The sequence below is a fragment of the Chrysemys picta genome, chromosome 15 (genome assembly GCF_011386835.1).
Source record: "Chrysemys picta bellii isolate R12L10 chromosome 15, ASM1138683v2, whole genome shotgun sequence".
In the NCBI taxonomy this organism is placed as follows: Eukaryota; Metazoa; Chordata; order Testudines; family Emydidae; genus Chrysemys; species Chrysemys picta.
Window position 1 is genome coordinate 11,573,874 of NC_088805.1, and position 16,315 is coordinate 11,590,188.

At 45.2% G+C, this 16,315-nt stretch overlaps 2 protein-coding genes across 11 annotated transcripts in view; one reads left to right on the forward strand and one right to left on the reverse strand.

Annotated features, from left to right (window-relative positions):
- Nucleotides 1-16,315, forward strand: part of RNF10 (ring finger protein 10) — a 207,074-nt gene that overhangs the window by 15,190 nt on the left and 175,569 nt on the right. For 3 of the 7 annotated variants that reach the window (XM_005288674.5, XM_065567846.1, XM_065567847.1), the window contains 11 exons: nt 568-728; nt 1,423-1,557; nt 1,831-2,080; nt 2,333-2,466; nt 2,935-3,052; nt 3,448-3,549; nt 4,337-4,471; nt 5,240-5,340; nt 5,673-5,733; nt 5,872-6,030; nt 7,273-8,495. In XM_005288674.5, coding sequence (XP_005288731.1) covers nt 568-728; nt 1,423-1,557; nt 1,831-2,080; nt 2,333-2,466; nt 2,935-3,052; nt 3,448-3,549; nt 4,337-4,471; nt 5,240-5,340; nt 5,673-5,733; nt 5,872-6,030; nt 7,273-7,349 — 1,433 coding nt within the window. In that variant the 3' untranslated portion in view covers nt 7,350-8,495. Of the gene's footprint in view, nt 1-567; nt 729-1,422; nt 1,558-1,830; nt 2,081-2,332; nt 2,467-2,934; nt 3,053-3,447; nt 3,550-4,336; nt 4,472-5,239; nt 5,341-5,672; nt 5,734-5,871; nt 6,031-7,272; nt 8,496-16,315 lie in introns of those variants that run through there. The other 4 variants (XM_024108731.3, XM_024108730.3, XM_065567845.1 and 1 more) reach the window with 4 other exon arrangements.
- On the reverse strand, nt 2,331-13,569 carry POP5 (POP5 homolog, ribonuclease P/MRP subunit). Of its 4 annotated transcripts, none has more exons than XM_042841665.2 (5): nt 13,376-13,569; nt 12,979-13,121; nt 12,172-12,321; nt 11,137-11,220; nt 2,331-2,728 (listed from the first exon to the last, which is right to left on the reverse strand). In XM_042841665.2, exons 1-5 carry the CDS (start codon nt 13,516-13,518, stop codon nt 2,499-2,501), a joined length of 750 nt encoding a protein of 249 aa, XP_042697599.1. In that variant the 5' UTR covers nt 13,519-13,569; the 3' UTR covers nt 2,331-2,498. The 4 variants fall into 4 exon arrangements, with proteins under 4 accessions (XP_042697599.1, XP_023964500.2, XP_042697601.1 ...); XM_024108732.3 differs by lacking the exon at nt 13,376-13,569 and adding an exon at nt 13,186-13,342; XM_042841667.2 differs by lacking the exon at nt 2,331-2,728 and adding an exon at nt 10,380-10,905 and having other exon boundaries at nt 13,376-13,398.

Sequence of the window (16,315 nt, forward strand, 5' to 3'; positions counted from 1 at the left end):
TTGTCACTGTTTAAACTTTCAGTTTAATACCAAACTGAGATTGAGTTCCCCACCCTCAGAATGAGAGCCAGCATCCTCTGAGGTCCTCCATCAAAATGAGGGAAGACCAGACTTGCCATTCCTGATGCTGCTAGCGGGTTAAGGCAGGAAATACCTTCTAGGCACTGCTTATTTCATAGAGACCAAAGCCCATTCCTTTTTTTTTTTTTGTTTTTTGTTTTTGTTTTTTTTGTTTTTAAAGCCCTTTTGTGGGTTCTTTAAATGTGTAGAGTGTTTGTTTGATGTGACCAAGTCACTAAAACAAATTTCTAGTGCAGAAATTGTTGTTGAATGTTTATGGAGACTTAACTTCATAACTTGCTATTGGGATTTATGATAAACTGATCTCCTATCTCAGTAACTTCTCGTCAACAACACTGCTTATGTGCAGATCTAGTCTTCCTAGTAGATTTGCCCACAATGAGAGAGTAGATGAGTTTTTAATAGGAATGGGAGAGTTGAAATTGGAGCTTGCTGCACATTGGGTGTCTACAAAGGACGTCTTACTGATATTCTTTCCCTGGCCAGATGAGCAGCACAGCCAATTCTCTAAGCTGCTGCTGGCATCCAGGGAGCAGGTGCTGCAGTGGGTGATCTTGGAAGAGAAAACCGCATTACTACAACAGTATGAGGAGGAAAAAAACACCCCTGAAGCTTGCTTTATTGAGGCAGCTATCCAGGAACTGAAGGTGAGGACCCCCAGTTGTGGTGGATGTTAATGGTTACTTGATGCTGACAACATTTTTAATGGAGGCCAAGTATCCACAGTGGGTTTGGTTTTGGGGGAGGGAGTGAGATGAGAATCCTTTAATAATCTCAATATAGAGATTATTTTTGGAAATGTGTGATGATTCAGTATTTGCAGTAGTAATGAAAGAAAATAGTTTAAAATTTCAAATATTCTTCCTTTGGGGCACAGAATATGGCAAGGTAGCTTGATATTAAGGACAGCACCTGATCAAAAGCAGCAATATAAACACTGAAAGGGAATAAGAACTACATGCACCCCAATCACCGACTGAACTCTGCCACCTGGAATGCCACCAGCCTCTGAATAGTGTCTTAACTGCAGAGGTAGTTGTGGAAGCTTACTGTTGGTGAAGCCAGGCTCTCCTTGTGTCAGGAATAGCTTATTCTTGGGATAATGATTCTTTAACCAAACCTGCAGGCAGTTGCTTGTTTCAAAGCCAGTATGTTGCAGATAGCCTGCAGAGGTCATTTCTAAGTAAGCTGGTGTCTCCCTCTATTTTAGAAGTGGCTACTGGGTGAGGGAGAATCTTGATCTCTGGCAGTCTGAGACACTAGGGGAGGGAATACTGACGTTTATCATCTGTCTTCTGGAATAAGTAAACTGAAATGTGTTCTTTTTGGGGTGGCCTGTAGGATCGAGAGAAGACTCTAACTTCATTGGACCAGAGTAGCGATAGCGATGTCGCAGGAGCCACAGCAGCTGTAGAAGAATTGGTCCTGATGGAACCTTCTGTGACCAGGGAGCCTGCAGTTTCCCAGGAGAAAAAGGTGGGTGTTTTTTGGTCCCCTTTTCTCCCCCAGGACAAGCACAGTTAAAATCTAACTCCACCTCCTCACTCTAGTGTAAGGTGAGCAGGCACTGAGGATATCTACCCTTCTCAGAAAGAAGAACAGGAGGACTTGTGGCACCTTAGAGACCTCCTGTTCTTCTTTTTGCGGATACAGACTAACACGGCTGCTACTCTGAAACTTACCCTTCTCAGAGCATTTGTGTACCAGAGATTATAGTTGGATACTGACTCTACACTGTTTGTTCTATAGCAGTGTGTTCTGGAATATCTTTCTGCATTTGATGAAGAGATGGTGGAAGCCCGCTCCAATTCTAGAAGCTCCTTTCCTCTTCCCCTGGAAGCAGAAGAGGAGGAGGTAGCGGAGGTGGACACTGAGGCAGTACCAGATGTGAATGCTACAAAAGAAACTAATCCATCAGAAAGTAACTACCAGGAATCTAAAGTTACAGCCAACAGTGGACGTTTGAGCAACAACTCTCCTTTTTACTATTTCTATCAAGGTTAGTGGAATGGAGTCTGTTTCTGGAGGGGAGAGGTAAATGTTCACCAAAAAAAGTGCCCCGGAGGAGGCATTTGTAGCTTGTTAATTAACCCCTATGAAACACAATTCTTCACAGATGAGTCTAAACTTTCTTACCATTAATGTTTGACACTTTGTGGGGAGGGGGATGGCTTTGAGAAATCAGTAGTTCCAGGGGAGTTAAGGGTGAGTGGGAAGTAGAGAAGTGACAAGCGAATTTCTTCCCTTGTAGCGGAGGATGGACAGTGTATGTATCTTCATCCTGTGAATGTTCGCTGTCTTGTTCGTGAGTATGGCAGCCTGGAGAACAGTCCAGAGAAGCTCACTGCAGCTGTGGTGGAGATAACTGGCTACTCTATGACAGAGGTAATTGCTGTAGCTTTCCCTTGTGTTATCAATCATGGCCTTTTTCTTAGGGAGGGCAGTTGAGAGCTGATGGTGGGTAAGATACTACTAGGAAAAGGTAACTTACAGTGGTTGTCAAGCACTTTCCAATACTTGCTGAAGCACTTTTTCCAGGCTGGGAGTAGGGTTGGGATCCACTTCAGGCACCTTTGGAAGCAGCAATGTCGAATATAGATTCCCCTGAATTGACTGGATTCGTTGGTGTTGCTTCTGTTTCCTCTTCCTGAGAACAGATGAATGGGGAGTACTTGGCATAACAGTTTCCAAGACAGGTTCCCAGAATTTCAAGTGTTGAGTGGGTGAGAGTAATGTCACCTCCTAAAAAGCAGGTGACCTAGATGGTTGCGAAAGGAGAGACTTGCGGGTTCTGCTACAACAAGATATCAGATAGCTAGATATATATATTTCCCGCCCCCCCTCTCCTTTCAGGATATGCGACAGCGCCATCGTTACCTATGTCACTTGCCTCTCACCTGCGAGTTCAGCATCTGTGAACTGGCTCTGAAGCCACCTGTCATATCAAAGGAGACCCTAGAGACATTTTCTGGTTGGTACTTTCGTTCCTTTTCCCAACATGTCCCGTAACCATAAAGAGTTTGGAAGAAGGGATGTTATTTCTGTGGCTGGGAGGGCAAATGAATAACAGGAATGTAAAAGGTTGGCTTGCTGCTCAGTCACCCTAGTTCATGATGATCCTAGCTAGAATTAGGAATTGCCCTGTTCAGGTTAAGGAACTCCTCTGACTTGTCTGCAACAGGTGAGGTTTTTATTTGTGTGGATTAGACAAACAGTTTGGGAGAGAAGAGTATGGATTAGGGTGGGACACTGCACTAACTGCTTATGAATAAGTTGTTGATCACCTAGTAATAGTGTCTCCAAAACTGGAAAAAGCTTTACCAAGTATTGGCTTTTACCTGGCTTCCTATGATTTGTGACACTTAGATGACATTGAAAAGAGGAAACGCCTGCGGCAGAAAAAAGCTCGTGATGAGCGGCGTCGGGAACGCAGAATTGAGATGGAGGAGAATAAGAAGCAGGGCAAGTGTAAGTATCCCTTAACCACAACTGGTGGGTTTCTATGTCTCCAAATCCTGGGAAGGTGTGAGGTTTGCAGATTAGGGGTTAATACTTTGGGGTGAAGGTTGGGGGGCCTGCCATGATTAACAGGGTATTCACTTGTAACCTTGCCATAAACTGGGCTTGCTGTAGCACTCTAGCACCCTTTCCTTGTATGGTGAGATCATAAATTGCACTAGCTGGGTCAAATAAGTGTTTAACAGAAACGACACAACTAACATACTTCTGAACCATGCCCAACACATTGCAAGCCCCCCACCACATTCTTCAGCTTCAATGGAAAGGATATACTCATAGAATATCAGGGTTGGAAGGGACTTCAGGAGATCTAGTCCAAACCCCTGCTCAAACCAGGACCTAGATAGATTTTTTTTTTTTTTTTAACCCCAGTTCCCTAAATGGCCCCCTCAAGGATTGAACTCACAACCCTGGGTTTAGCAGGCCAATGCTCAAACCACTGAGCTATTCCCCCCCCCCGTATTCATGTAACTCCCAGGATTGTTTCTAAATCCAAACTAATCCCTTCAACTAGAAAGGTGAAGGAAGAACAAACATCTGCATAGGGATTACCTCCACGCAGCAGCAAGGCTTCTATTTAGGTTGTTTTTTTCTCCAGGTGGCAGTATTGTTACTTTCCCTTCAAGGAAGAGACCACTCCCAAAGCCCCTGAAACAACTTGACACTTGCACACCTGTGACCCATTGCTCCATATTAAGCAATGTTCTTATTAAAAACTTTTTCTGGCTTTCTCTAGATCCTGAGGTCCACATTGCTTTAGAGAACCTGCAGCAGTTTCCTGCCTTCAGTGCTTGCTCAGGAGAACTCATCAGCAGTGATAACCAGAGCTCCTCTTTGTCCCTTCTTGGCAGAAGCTCTGTCTCTCTCACAGGTGAGCAGCTGGAAGAATGCATAGAGGGATTGATGCAGTCCCTCCCTCAAGCTTTCTGACTCAGAACACCAAGCTAGGCTTTCATTGCTGGCCACAGAACCTTTGGGTATTAGTGGTGAAATCCAAAAGTTCAACACCCAGAAATAGGACTAAAGTATAGATCTCCATAAGTGGTGTTGCCTATCTTCCACTATGTCTTGTCTATATCCTGGGTCTGAGCATTGCACTGCAGCCACCACTTACAAGAAGCCTTGTATTGTAGGAAAAGGAATAGCTACTTCCAAGAAATTGGACCCCCACACCCAAGGGGAGCTGGGAAGGTTTGTAAGTAACTGTACAATTCTGCCTTGGGTGAACCACCATTTATTTTTCTTTTGTGTATTGTAACCTGAAATATGCTACCCTTGGCACTGAATATAGGATACGTTTTCCTGTGTAGTCCCAAGAAGGATCAAGTCAGTGACTCCACCTTAGGTGTATCTCATTTTGGGGTCTCCTTTCCAGCCTTCCGAGACAGTTCTTGGTCACTTGCTCTCTAGTAAAAGTGTCCCTGTATAAAAACATCTTGGGACAGTCTATATAAGAGGCTAAATAGCAGAGGGGGAAACTGAAATATTGACAAGATATGTTGAGATGAAAGCTGAAAATTATGGGCTATAATGCTTTGTTTGACTTGGCTGCACCAGCTTCTTTCTCCTCCATTGCACAAATGTGGGATTTTGCTCATGTAATTAGCTTTCCTGTTAACTGACTGAATTTTCTCTACAGAGTCTGTCTCAACTCCATTGGCAACTGCTGCTAGCCTGGCTAGCCCACCACTCTGTATTGGAAGCCTGGAAGAAGAGTCTCCCTTACCCTCCTTTGCCCAGGTAAATCCTCTTCCCTTAAAGTTGCATATGGAACAGAACACCCAGCTGACTATCCTACTTGCTGTTTCCTCACTGGTCTGAAGTTTAAGACCTCCAAGCATGGTCTTAGTGGCTGCTAAGATGGGATGGTCCCTCTGCTCTTCAGTTAATCAGTGATAATGTTTGGCAAAAGACCCATAATACTGGGCCAAGTCCTGTTTTCTGGCTTGAAAGTTGTATTGTACAAAAGGCCTGGATTTCCTTACAACTTCTGGGGGTGTGGGAGGGGATGCTGACAGATAGGTCTTGATCTGCTTTCTTATGCACACTTTTTTTCCCCCCTCCCTTGGTAGATGTTGAGAGTTGGAAAAGCAAAGCCAGAAATGTGGCCCAAAGCTGCCTCAAACACAAGAGGTAAGGAAACCCTACCTCCAGTGATTATCTTGCATAATTTCAGGTGTAATGGCTACTGAATAAAAGCACTTTTTTACAAACTCAGCAACACAACTCTTCCATCATCTGTGGCCTTTCTAGAAATCTCCTTTCTTCCAGATCAGAATACCCTGGCACCTCCTGTTCCAGTGGATAGTGATGGAGAGAGTGACAACTCTGACCGTATGCCTGTGCCCAGCTTCCAGAATTCCTTTAGCCAAGCTATTGAGGCAGCCTTCCTGAAGTTGGACAAGCCATCCACATCTGACCCCCTCTCTGGTAAGAACAAAGCAGTCGGTCACCTAAAAAATCTAACATGCAGAGTTCCCTGACACTGGGAGTCCTCCCTCCCAGTGTACAGGGGCCATAAAAGCCCTATCACTGGCTGGGCAAGTTTCCCCCAGTGCTGGCACTGATTAAGGTTTATGAGCCCATGTCCTGGTGTAGTAGTGTAGTGGTATGTTGGGGATGGAACTGTAACCTACAATACTAGAACCATTCTGAACAGTTCTAGGTTGTGGAGCTGCTCAGAGGCAGCCTTAACATAGAGCTGCTCTAAGTTACAGTGGGAGTTGCACCAGCCTCCAACAAGCCCAGAATTGTATAGGCACAGAGGTGGCTTAAAACCACCTTTGTCCCCTCTCTCCCTGGACTGGACCTCAGAGGCACAGCACACAATTGTCTCTTGGGTATTCATCATGCACCAGCTTCTGCTGGCTTCTCCCTATGTGCAAGGATTGGGGTGAGCTAGGCCCACCTTTACCACATAACACCAAAGTTGTGGGGTTTTTTTGTGCTTCTGGCACACTCCAGTGATGAATTCTGCAGCCAATTGTAGTCATATAGAAGTTTCAAACTAATTCATATCTAGACACTTTCATTTAAATGAATGGACATTGATACACTAGTCCTTGTTCTTATGCTCAGTTTCATGCTTCCACAAAAGTTGCAGTGTATTGTGGACTCCATATTGACGACCACTGTTGTAGAACTGTTTCTGGCAGTGGGAAGGAGATGTACTGTTTTTTTTTTTTTTTTTTTTTTTTTTTCTATCTTTTTTTCTAACCTTTTTATGAATGGGGTTGAAGTGATCCCTTCTTTGGAGGTGAGCTAATCTATCACTTGCTACCCAATATCTGCCTGCATCCAGCAGCGTGATGGATAAGTATGTAAGTTCAGAGCTACTAAAATAAGTGCAATAAGATCAGCTCATACTGCTTGACTATTTCAAACTCTAGAGACCCAGAAAATAACCCATCAGATTGCATGTGTTTCACCTTTGGACAGCTTCCTCTGTAGCCACCATAAGGGCTAGTACTGGACTTTTAAAAAAGTCCTAAAATTCTATAGCATTGTGTGGCAAAAATTCCATAGCAATAGAAAACAAGGTCCTAGGTACCTACATTGAAACTAACCCTCCTCCCCAACCTATTAACCATTAAGTGGGAAGATCACTGTAGCTGAGGAGAAATATGGCTTAGTCGAAGCCAAAAAAATTTTTATAAATCTTTTTCTTTACAGAAGAAAAGGGAGGCAAGAAAAGAAAGAAACAGAAGCAGAAGCTGCTATTTAGCACCTCAGTTGTCCACACAAAGTGATGCTGCTGTCCAAGAAAGTTCTGTCTCCTGGTTTTCATTTGCTTTTTGTTTTGCTGCTATAGTTTAAGTATTTAAGCTTGAACAGACTAAATCCATGTTTCTAGGCCTTGAGGGGGGGAAACTATAGATATCCACTTTTTTTTTTCTAGCACCTTTAATTGGTTTATACAAAATCAAAGTATTAAGAGAAACTGGAACCTGGCAACTTTAGCCAAGGTTTCCAGTTTGTGCCAAGTCAGCTCTTTTGGCCCATCAGCAGTTTGAATGTGTTTTACTGCCAGTTTTTTTGCAATGTGGTGTCATGTCATTCAAAAAGCAGAGAAGCTGTACTCTCCCTATGAGTGTGTGTATCGTGAGGAAACAGTACACAAGATCTGGCAGTAGGTGCAGTTAGCTGTAAAGCAAAATCCTTTTTCTTAGCAAGTGCAGTTGCCTCCCACTGGAAACAGGCAATACTGAAGAGGTTCTTGTTTCTAGATCATAGTAGGAAGGAGGGTTCTTACTTTTTAAAATGACAGGAGTAGCCGTTACTAACACATTCTGGTGCCTAAGGACTAGATCTAGAGTGGGAATAAAGTCGATCCTCATTACCAAATTCAAATTACAATACATACAGGACTCTCTGCATTTCAGAATGAATGTCAGGGAATGACTTTGTTATAGTACAAAGCAGCTATGTTACTGTGTTAACATGGATGTAGTAAGACTGATATTTTAGCCAGCATAGGTTACAAAGAGAATTTCTTTGCCTCCATGATTTGGAGCAAACATTCCACCCTAGAGTCTTTAACTATGCTGGGTGGGTTTTCTGAGATCAGATGAATAAGTGGTATCTAAAATCTGCAGAATTAACCCCACAGCAAGGAGCCAGGCTGTCCTGTCCTGTCCTGGGGGAACAGGGACCTTGTTCTGCTTTGTGCAGGGATGCAAGTTGGATTGTACTAGGCTCATCTTACTATAAACCTTTTTCTCCCCTCCCCACCCACTTTTTTTTTTTTTATTGGAGCGGTTTCATTCTGCACTGCCTGTGGTTTAATTTGAAGCTAATGCATTAATTGGTGTGGATTTTCATTAAATAAAATGAACAGTAGGTGTAATGTACCAGCAAAGGCAAACAGTTGCAATAAATCATATGCACAATTGGAATTGTAGTGCTGGGGGAGGGGCAGGAGTCCTTCCTCTGCTGTACTCTATCCCATTTGTTAAGGCTTGTTTTGGAAAGAGTTTTTAATGTAACTTTTGCAGTTAAGCTGAGTAGCCACTACCTGAAAAAGAAGATCCCCTTTACCAACTGGCTGTAAAGGAAAAGAATGGGGCTGTGTCCTTTAGCTTGCAGGCCTTCCTTATAAAACAGCAGCTTTAAGTTCAACTATCCCAAATCCCAAGGCCTCTTACCTTTTTTCATTTGGATATGCCAAAGGATTTACTATGCAGTGAGCTTTTCTCACCCTAAGAAAAGGGGAAGATTAGATTCGTAATATGCTAGAGAGAAGGTCTGGCACCTTATTCAGACTTTGATAAGAATTACATCCTGCCCCTTTTAGTTCTTCCTTGGTATCACAATATCCCTCTGCCAGACTTCTGTTTTTCTAATAACATAAGACTGGCCATACTAGGTCAGACCAAAAGCCCATCTAGCCCCCTAGCCCCTCTTCTGACAGTAGCTAATGCCACAATGCCCTCAGTGGGCATGAACAGAACAGGTAATCAAGTGATCCATCCCCTGTTGCCCATTCCCAGCTTCTGGCAAACAGAAGCTAGGGCTAGCATCCCTGCCCATCCTGGCTAACAGCCAGTGATGGACACATCCTTCATTAATGTATTTAATTTTTTTTTAAACCCTGTTATAGGCTTGGCCTTCACAACCTCTTCTGGCAAAGTTCCATAGGTTGACTAGGTGTTGTGTGCAGAAATACTTGTTTTTTAAACCTGCTGCCTCTTTTCATGTGGTGGCATCCTAGTTCTTGTTAGAGTGTAAATAACACTTCCTTATTACTTTCTCCACATCAGTCATTTTATAGGCCTCTATCATATCTCCCCTTAATCATCTCTCTTGCCAGCTGAAAAATCCCCATGTTGCTAATCTCTCCTCATATGGAAGCTATTCCATACCCCCTAATAATTCTGTTGCCCTTTTCTGAACTGTTTCCAATGCCAGTATTTTTTAAGATGGGACTAAAAGTAAACTTTTCTATAAACCTGGCTGCTTTATGAAGGCCTGAAAATGTCCAACCTACCCATTCCTTTGCAATCCATTTTATTTATCACTAACTAGGCATCTCTCCATCTGACCTAGAGCAAACTGCGCTTTGTTTACACTAGGACTCAACTGAAAACATTCCACTACTTGCTCTTGCAGCTAAGAGAAACTTCAACAGCCAGGTTGCATGGAATAGTTTTGGTCTAGAGAAGGTGCTGGCAGCTCCCTGAAGCCTTGTCTCTATTACCTCTTCTAGTTGAGGAGCTGAACTAGTTCAATGATGGGAAAACCTTTTTGTGGGGGGGGGGGAATGGGATTGGTATAAAACGATTTTTTTTTTTTTTACACCAACTCCTATTCTTTCCTGACTCCTATGAATATTAACTCTGATTTGTGATGCCCTCTACACTGGGTGTTTTTGCAGTCTAAACCTTACTGTTAAGATTCCATAGATACTGGGGGGAAAAACACATTTTTTGGGAGGGGGCCTCATTCTCCTACCAGTAATGGTGTACCTTTCCTCAGTAGTGTGAATTAATACACAAGCACACCTCAATCAAAACCCAGAGGTAGGTATTCGTGTTTTGTTGAGGGTAGTAGAGCAGTTGCTCAGACTTATTCTTTGACAGTTAAAAACAGGTTAACCATAGCCTACAAAAGCAGGGCAATATATTGAACCATCCTCAAAGAAATAGCTTCTCTGGCATACTAAGTCAGTTTCATCTCTTCTATTAAAAAAAGTAAGCCTGATCCAGTACTAGGATATGATTCCCATAGCTGGGTGTAGTTGGAGGCTAACTTAGAGAAGTCCTTGGACCTGTTTTTAAAAAAAATAACTCTGCTATCCTTCAAATAAATCCTATTGCTAATAGGTTGCTTATGTCTCCCATGCCATTAAAAATCCAGCCAACCTACTACCCTTCCTCTACTATACAACCTGGTGAAAGCCACCACTCCATTTCCTCCTCTTGGCTTGAAGAGATGCAGACTCTTGCTTAAATAGTTTAACTGAAGAGTGCTGTAGTTGAATTTTTTAAGGCTGCTGCACAGTGATTTTTACAAGAAAGCAATGTATCTTACTCTTCGCTTTATTTCCACAAAATCAAATATATGTTTAAAAAAAGGTGGGGCACGAGATGCCTTGAATCTTATCTGCTCAGCATAGGGCAGAAAGCCTGGGACATCTTTTAACTGCAAGTTATCCGCTTGTCTCACAGAAGGCATTGCACTAGTTTTAGGTTTATGTTCAGTCTGTCTCTGCACAGTCATCTTCTTCATCCCCACTTTGAGACTGCTCCTCCTCCACTTCCTTAAGGCAACAGCTTAACACTGACTTCTGGATGGACTGTCTTTCCTCTGCAACAATGAGGATGAGGCACACAATTAAAAATGTCACTATTCAACATGGCTTCACATAGAGGGAAGTACAAGAAGTTCACTTAGCTACACTGACCACCTGAGGAGCCCAGCTCTACCAAATAACCAGACTGACAGGAGAGAAATGAAACACATGCATCATACAACATAACACAAAGTCCATGTGTAACAGGGCCCCTTTTAGAATGTATGAATGGAGCAGCTGCTTACCTTCACTGGTGCAGTTGTGCAATAGCAGCAGCAGCTGTTTCCTATTGTACTGAACAAGGAACTTCTGACATGTTCTTATTGTCCCTGTTGGAGAAACAAGTGCACAAGTTCTGTATGTTAGCAGAGGGCTGAAACAAATTAAATGCAACAAAGCAGGGCAAGAGTCCATTTTAATGCTGTGACAATATGTTCTCCCTACTCATGCAGGAAGTGGGAATGTAGTGGATCAAACAGCAAGAACATCACAGGCTATAATCAGAGAGCCATGTTAGTCTGGATCTGTACGAAGCAACAGAGTCCTGTGGCACCTTTAAGACTAACAAATGTATTGGAGCATAAGCTTTCGTGGATGAATACCCACTTCATCAGACGCATGCTTATGCTCCAATACATCTGTTAGTCTTAAAGGTGCCACAGGACTCTGTTGCTTTTTACAGGCTATAATATTAATCAGCTACTGAACTAGTGCTGAATAATAAGGAAATAACTCTTATTATTCCTCCAGCCTTCCCTCCCTGTTTGAAACTTCTTGACAGAGACTCAGTTGCCACTTTGCTACACTTGAGATTTGATCAAAACAGCTCCCTGATGGCAGATTACCAAATTGTGATGGGGGTGGCAAGCTCTTTGCTGTAAAGTAGTGAAGTTGGGAGAATAAAGTTACATCTGCAAAGTAGAAGGGCTTTTTCTTTTAAAGCGGTAGCAGTATAATGAACAGATGAGTGACTAACTCGGCATAATGAAAAAAACAGCAGAGCTTGTAGAGAGGCCATAGCAGAATGAAGAATGTCTTAGCTTTAGGATGACCTATTTAAAGCCATTAAAAGTGAGTTTGTACTAGCCTCAGTGAGGCATTACATGGCCTTCATCTGTCATATAACGGGAAAAATATTAAATAAGTGAGGGCTCTTCCCTCCTAATCATTACAAGAGTAATAAGAAATTCAAGATCTCAAAGTTCTGAGATGTTGCTGCACTAGGAGGAATTAGTAAGACATGCCACAGGCCACCAAAGAAAAGCTCTTGAAAACCTTACCTCCAACATGTAGTGTGTTGAAGAAACAGGAATAACGCTGGTTCCTGTTCTCTAAGTAAGTGACAAAGGGAAGAGCTGACCAGAGGAGCCTGTAGAAGTCCTTTCGGCAACGCAAGAGAACTATGCCTGTATAGGCATTGAGATATTTCACTAGGTACATAGAACAACTGATTAGAACAATTGATCTCTCATTGCACACTTGAACATTAGATCGTATTTCAGAAATTCTGGTTTACAGAACCTGAGGTTCCAAGTAGCTTATATTGAAGCAAAACTTTAAATGTTTTCCAGAGCTAATTCTACATAGTTGCTGGCTATGTCGCCACAGAATGAAAGGCTGTAGGAGACTAGACATAGCAAGGGTTTATGCTGATTTTTCCTAAACCTCATTACGTGGCAGCCACTGGCCTCCAGTCAGGAGGATGGATACGACAACGCACTGCACTTTCGTCAGGGAATGCTAGAATGGAAAAACTGCCACGAGCACAGGGAGTGCACTTTAATCTCTTTTAAGCCCCAGGCAGTGCTTTGGGAACTGGGGACGAAAGGCCCATTCCGGATCGGACCGTGCTTAGCACATAGGGGCTGTCCAGAAATGACACACATTGGTTGATGATTTTTCAAGACTCATTCACCCCTTGTAACACTCAAACAAACACCCCGCGCCCTGCGCCCAGTGATTGATGGGCAACCCCCCACCCGTCTCTGGCGTGCGCGCAGTACTCCGAGAAATGGTGTCCGGCCCCGCCTGTGGGCCTAGCCCGGGGGTCGGCACCCGCGGAGGCGGGAGCAGGGGAAGGTGGAGACCTGTGAAGGAGATGGAGCAGCAGGCCAGCCCGTAGTCCCCGTGGGTCCGGGCAACGGCATCCTTCGCCGCAGCGCTCACCGCCCGCTCGTCGATGCACTGCCGGCAGCGGGGGTCTTCCGAGACGATCTCACACAGCAGGTACCTGCAACCCAAAGCACCGCGTTAGGGGGGAACGGGGAGTGACCGAGCGGAGATCTCACCCTCACCTGTGCTTGAACCGCACCATCTCCTCCTTGTCCTTCGGCCGCGCGCCAGCCTCCCCGGGACGCCGAACCAGACAGACACTCAGCTCAGCCAATGGGAGTGTCGTCTCTGGGCACTACAGCCAATCGGCATTCGGCAGGGGCGGAACCGGAGGGTCAAGAAACACCGCGAGGGAGCGGCGCGCGCGCATACCCGCACATTACGTCCTCGTGCGCAAGGCTTTGAGTGGCGCGCGCGGCTCCAGGCAACTGCTGTTTGCCCTCTTCCTGCTGGCGGCACGCGGCTGGCTGGTAGCTCAGGGACACTCGTCGGCGGATAACCGCCCCTCCCCCCATTCACCGCGGGGTCCCTGCGGCTGCCCGGGCAGGGCCTCGTAGCACGGCCCCGGCCTTCACGCTCCCGCCCAAGGACCCACCTGCAGCGTTAGCCCCACGCGGTGGCAGCAGAGCATCGCGCAGCGCCCCACGCCTACCGGGTTCCCCCATCTGCCCAGCCTCCTCCGGCCAGGGCGAGCCGGGGCAGGGCGGGCTGGTTGGCTGGCTTGACTAAGGTCCCGTCAGACCCCTGTCCCTGCCCCCGCCCTTGGCCCCTCTGTCCTCATCTGCCCCCCCCCCTCCAGCCCCTGGCCTTGTTTCTCTTCCATCCTCTTCTTGGAGGCGCTTTGCCAAGCAATGACCCCTGCCCTGCTGGTGGGTGGCCCTCAGAGCTCTGCCTCCCCCAGTCACAGGCCCTCCTCCACGGTGAGAGGCTTACATCTGCACTAGGTCCCCTCCAAGGATATAGCGCTCTCAGCTCGCCCTTGGATCCCTACACAGCTACGCATCCGAAGAAGTGGGCTGTAGCCCACGAAAGCTTATGCTCTAATAAATTTGTTAGTCTCTAAGGTGCCACAAGTACTCCTGTTCTTTTTACGGTTACAGACTAACACGGCTGCTACTCTGAAACCTACACAGCCACTGTTGTCCATTCACCTTCTGAAAGACTCTTGCCATATCCCATGTATGTGAGGGGGTGAGTGGAACCCCCCCATCGCAGTGGAGCGAGAAGACCTTGGTTGAAAAATGAACTAGAGAAGAGCAAAGGGGAGTAAGAGCACAAGGGTGTGAAAGATGGTGATGAGAGTCTGGGACAGAGAGGGGAGAAGGGAAGACTGAAGAGAGAGAGGACAAATCAGTAAGGAACAATACTGTGAAGGAAAAAGACATGGAAATGGAGAGAAGCATGAGTATAGAGGAAACACTTGGCTTGGAAAAGCTCAAAGAAAAGCATCAGGATAAATGAAGGAAAAGTTGAGAAGCAGGAAGGAAAGAATGAGCAAGCCCTTAGCAAGTAAGTTCTTTCCTCCAGAGAAGTTAGTTTCGTTTTCGATAAGTGATTTCATGGTGGCTTGTCTAGTTCTAGTGCAAAAAATAAAATCTGAAAATGTTTCTGGTTTTGGATGGGGAAGGGTTGGCCCCCACTGTCCTTAGATCTGATCCCACCCTTGGATTGGCATGGATTTCTCACTCTATCCACTTATTTTCTGATAAAGGTGAAAGTTAAGGCAGCCTTCAGCTCTTTTCTTGGTAATGGAGTTTGGGCAGCCACTGGGGGTCAAAAACACATGGTCCCAGAACTGGTCCTTGGAACTTTAGGATTTTTGTGTCCTCACTCTGGGAAACTACGGGAATTTATGTAAAGCAAGTTTCCCTAATCCCAATTTGTCCAACATGTAAGTAAAGTTCCAAATGCATGGTGGATGGTTAGTGAAAGGATTTCTGAAAGAGTAGAAGCCTGGGGCTTGGCGCAGTTTGGATTTGAGGGGGGTGAATCTTCTGCTGTGTTGCTGTGTGATAGGAACCTCATGTTCTGTTCAGACATAGTGGTGACACCAGTTTGGGATGAAGATAGTGAAAAGCCAAAGGGGTCTCAAATGAAGACATGTCCAAGTCATTGAAACCGAACCCAGTGTCAGGGAAAGAGGCTTAGTGTGAGTTCCACTGTGATGTGTGAAGTGGATGGGGCCAGGCAGTGAGCACTGTGGCAATCAATGCAGTATGGGTGGTACTGGGCAGGGAGCTTGGTAGTTCCAAGTCACAGGCATATATGGGTGGCATAGGGTAAGGAGGTCAGTGGCCCCAAGCAATAGGCACTGGGTATAAATGGTCTTGGGCAGGGAATTCTGTGACCCTGAGTGATTGGATTGGGCACTGGGCATGGATTGCATTGGACAGGTTGCTCTGTGGCTCCAGGAAATGGCCGCAGTGTGAATGGCACTGAGTGGGGTGTTTACAGTCCTGAGTGATAATTGCTGAGTGGGGTACTCCATGGCATTGAGCAATGGGTGGATGTGGATGGTATTGGACAGGGAATTCCATGGCTCCATTGATGGGTGAAGTGTGGTTGGCTTCTCTGTGGCTTTCCTTTGTTTTGCATTAAACCCACTAAAGGATTCATTATTCAAAGGAGATTGAGGGGTACCATGCTTTTACTGCAGGAGCCAGGCGTTGCTCTGGCACTGTCACAAAATTGCTGGTACAGAGGAGGAGACATTGTCATTGCAGGTTATACTGATAAAGAACCGAACAGAGACTTGCCATCTGGTTGCAATTCCTGTTGGGTGACAGGGAGGGTTTGGCTTTGAAGGGATCCCAGCCAGCTCCCCAACTTGTATTGCTTTGCGCCTGTAGAGCTGCCAAGTTCCAACTCAAGATCCTGCCTGTTACGCTTCCCACAATCCAATTGCCCTTTAAATTTAACGGAATCAGAACAAGAACATAAAGTAACAGCAAGACGCTCCAGTTAGCACAGTGAGCAAGAGGGTCCTTTATTCATAAACTACATTCAGCCCCACTCCATTTTCAGATTCCATCTCCAACCAACTCCATTTCCAACTGCTGCCAATACCTTAGTCCCTTGTGTTCTCTGCCTGTGGCACATAATAGTTTGTCTTCTGAGAGCTGTAATACTTTTGTCTAATTTTGGTTGTTGGGTTTGCTGTGGGAGTGGCTGGGTGGTGTGTAGTGGCCTGTGGTATATACAGGCAGTTGGCCTAGATCAGTGGCTCTCAACCTTTCCTGATTACTGTACCCCTTTCAGAAGTTTGATTTGTCTTGCATACCCTCAAGTTTCACCTGACTTAAAAACTACTTG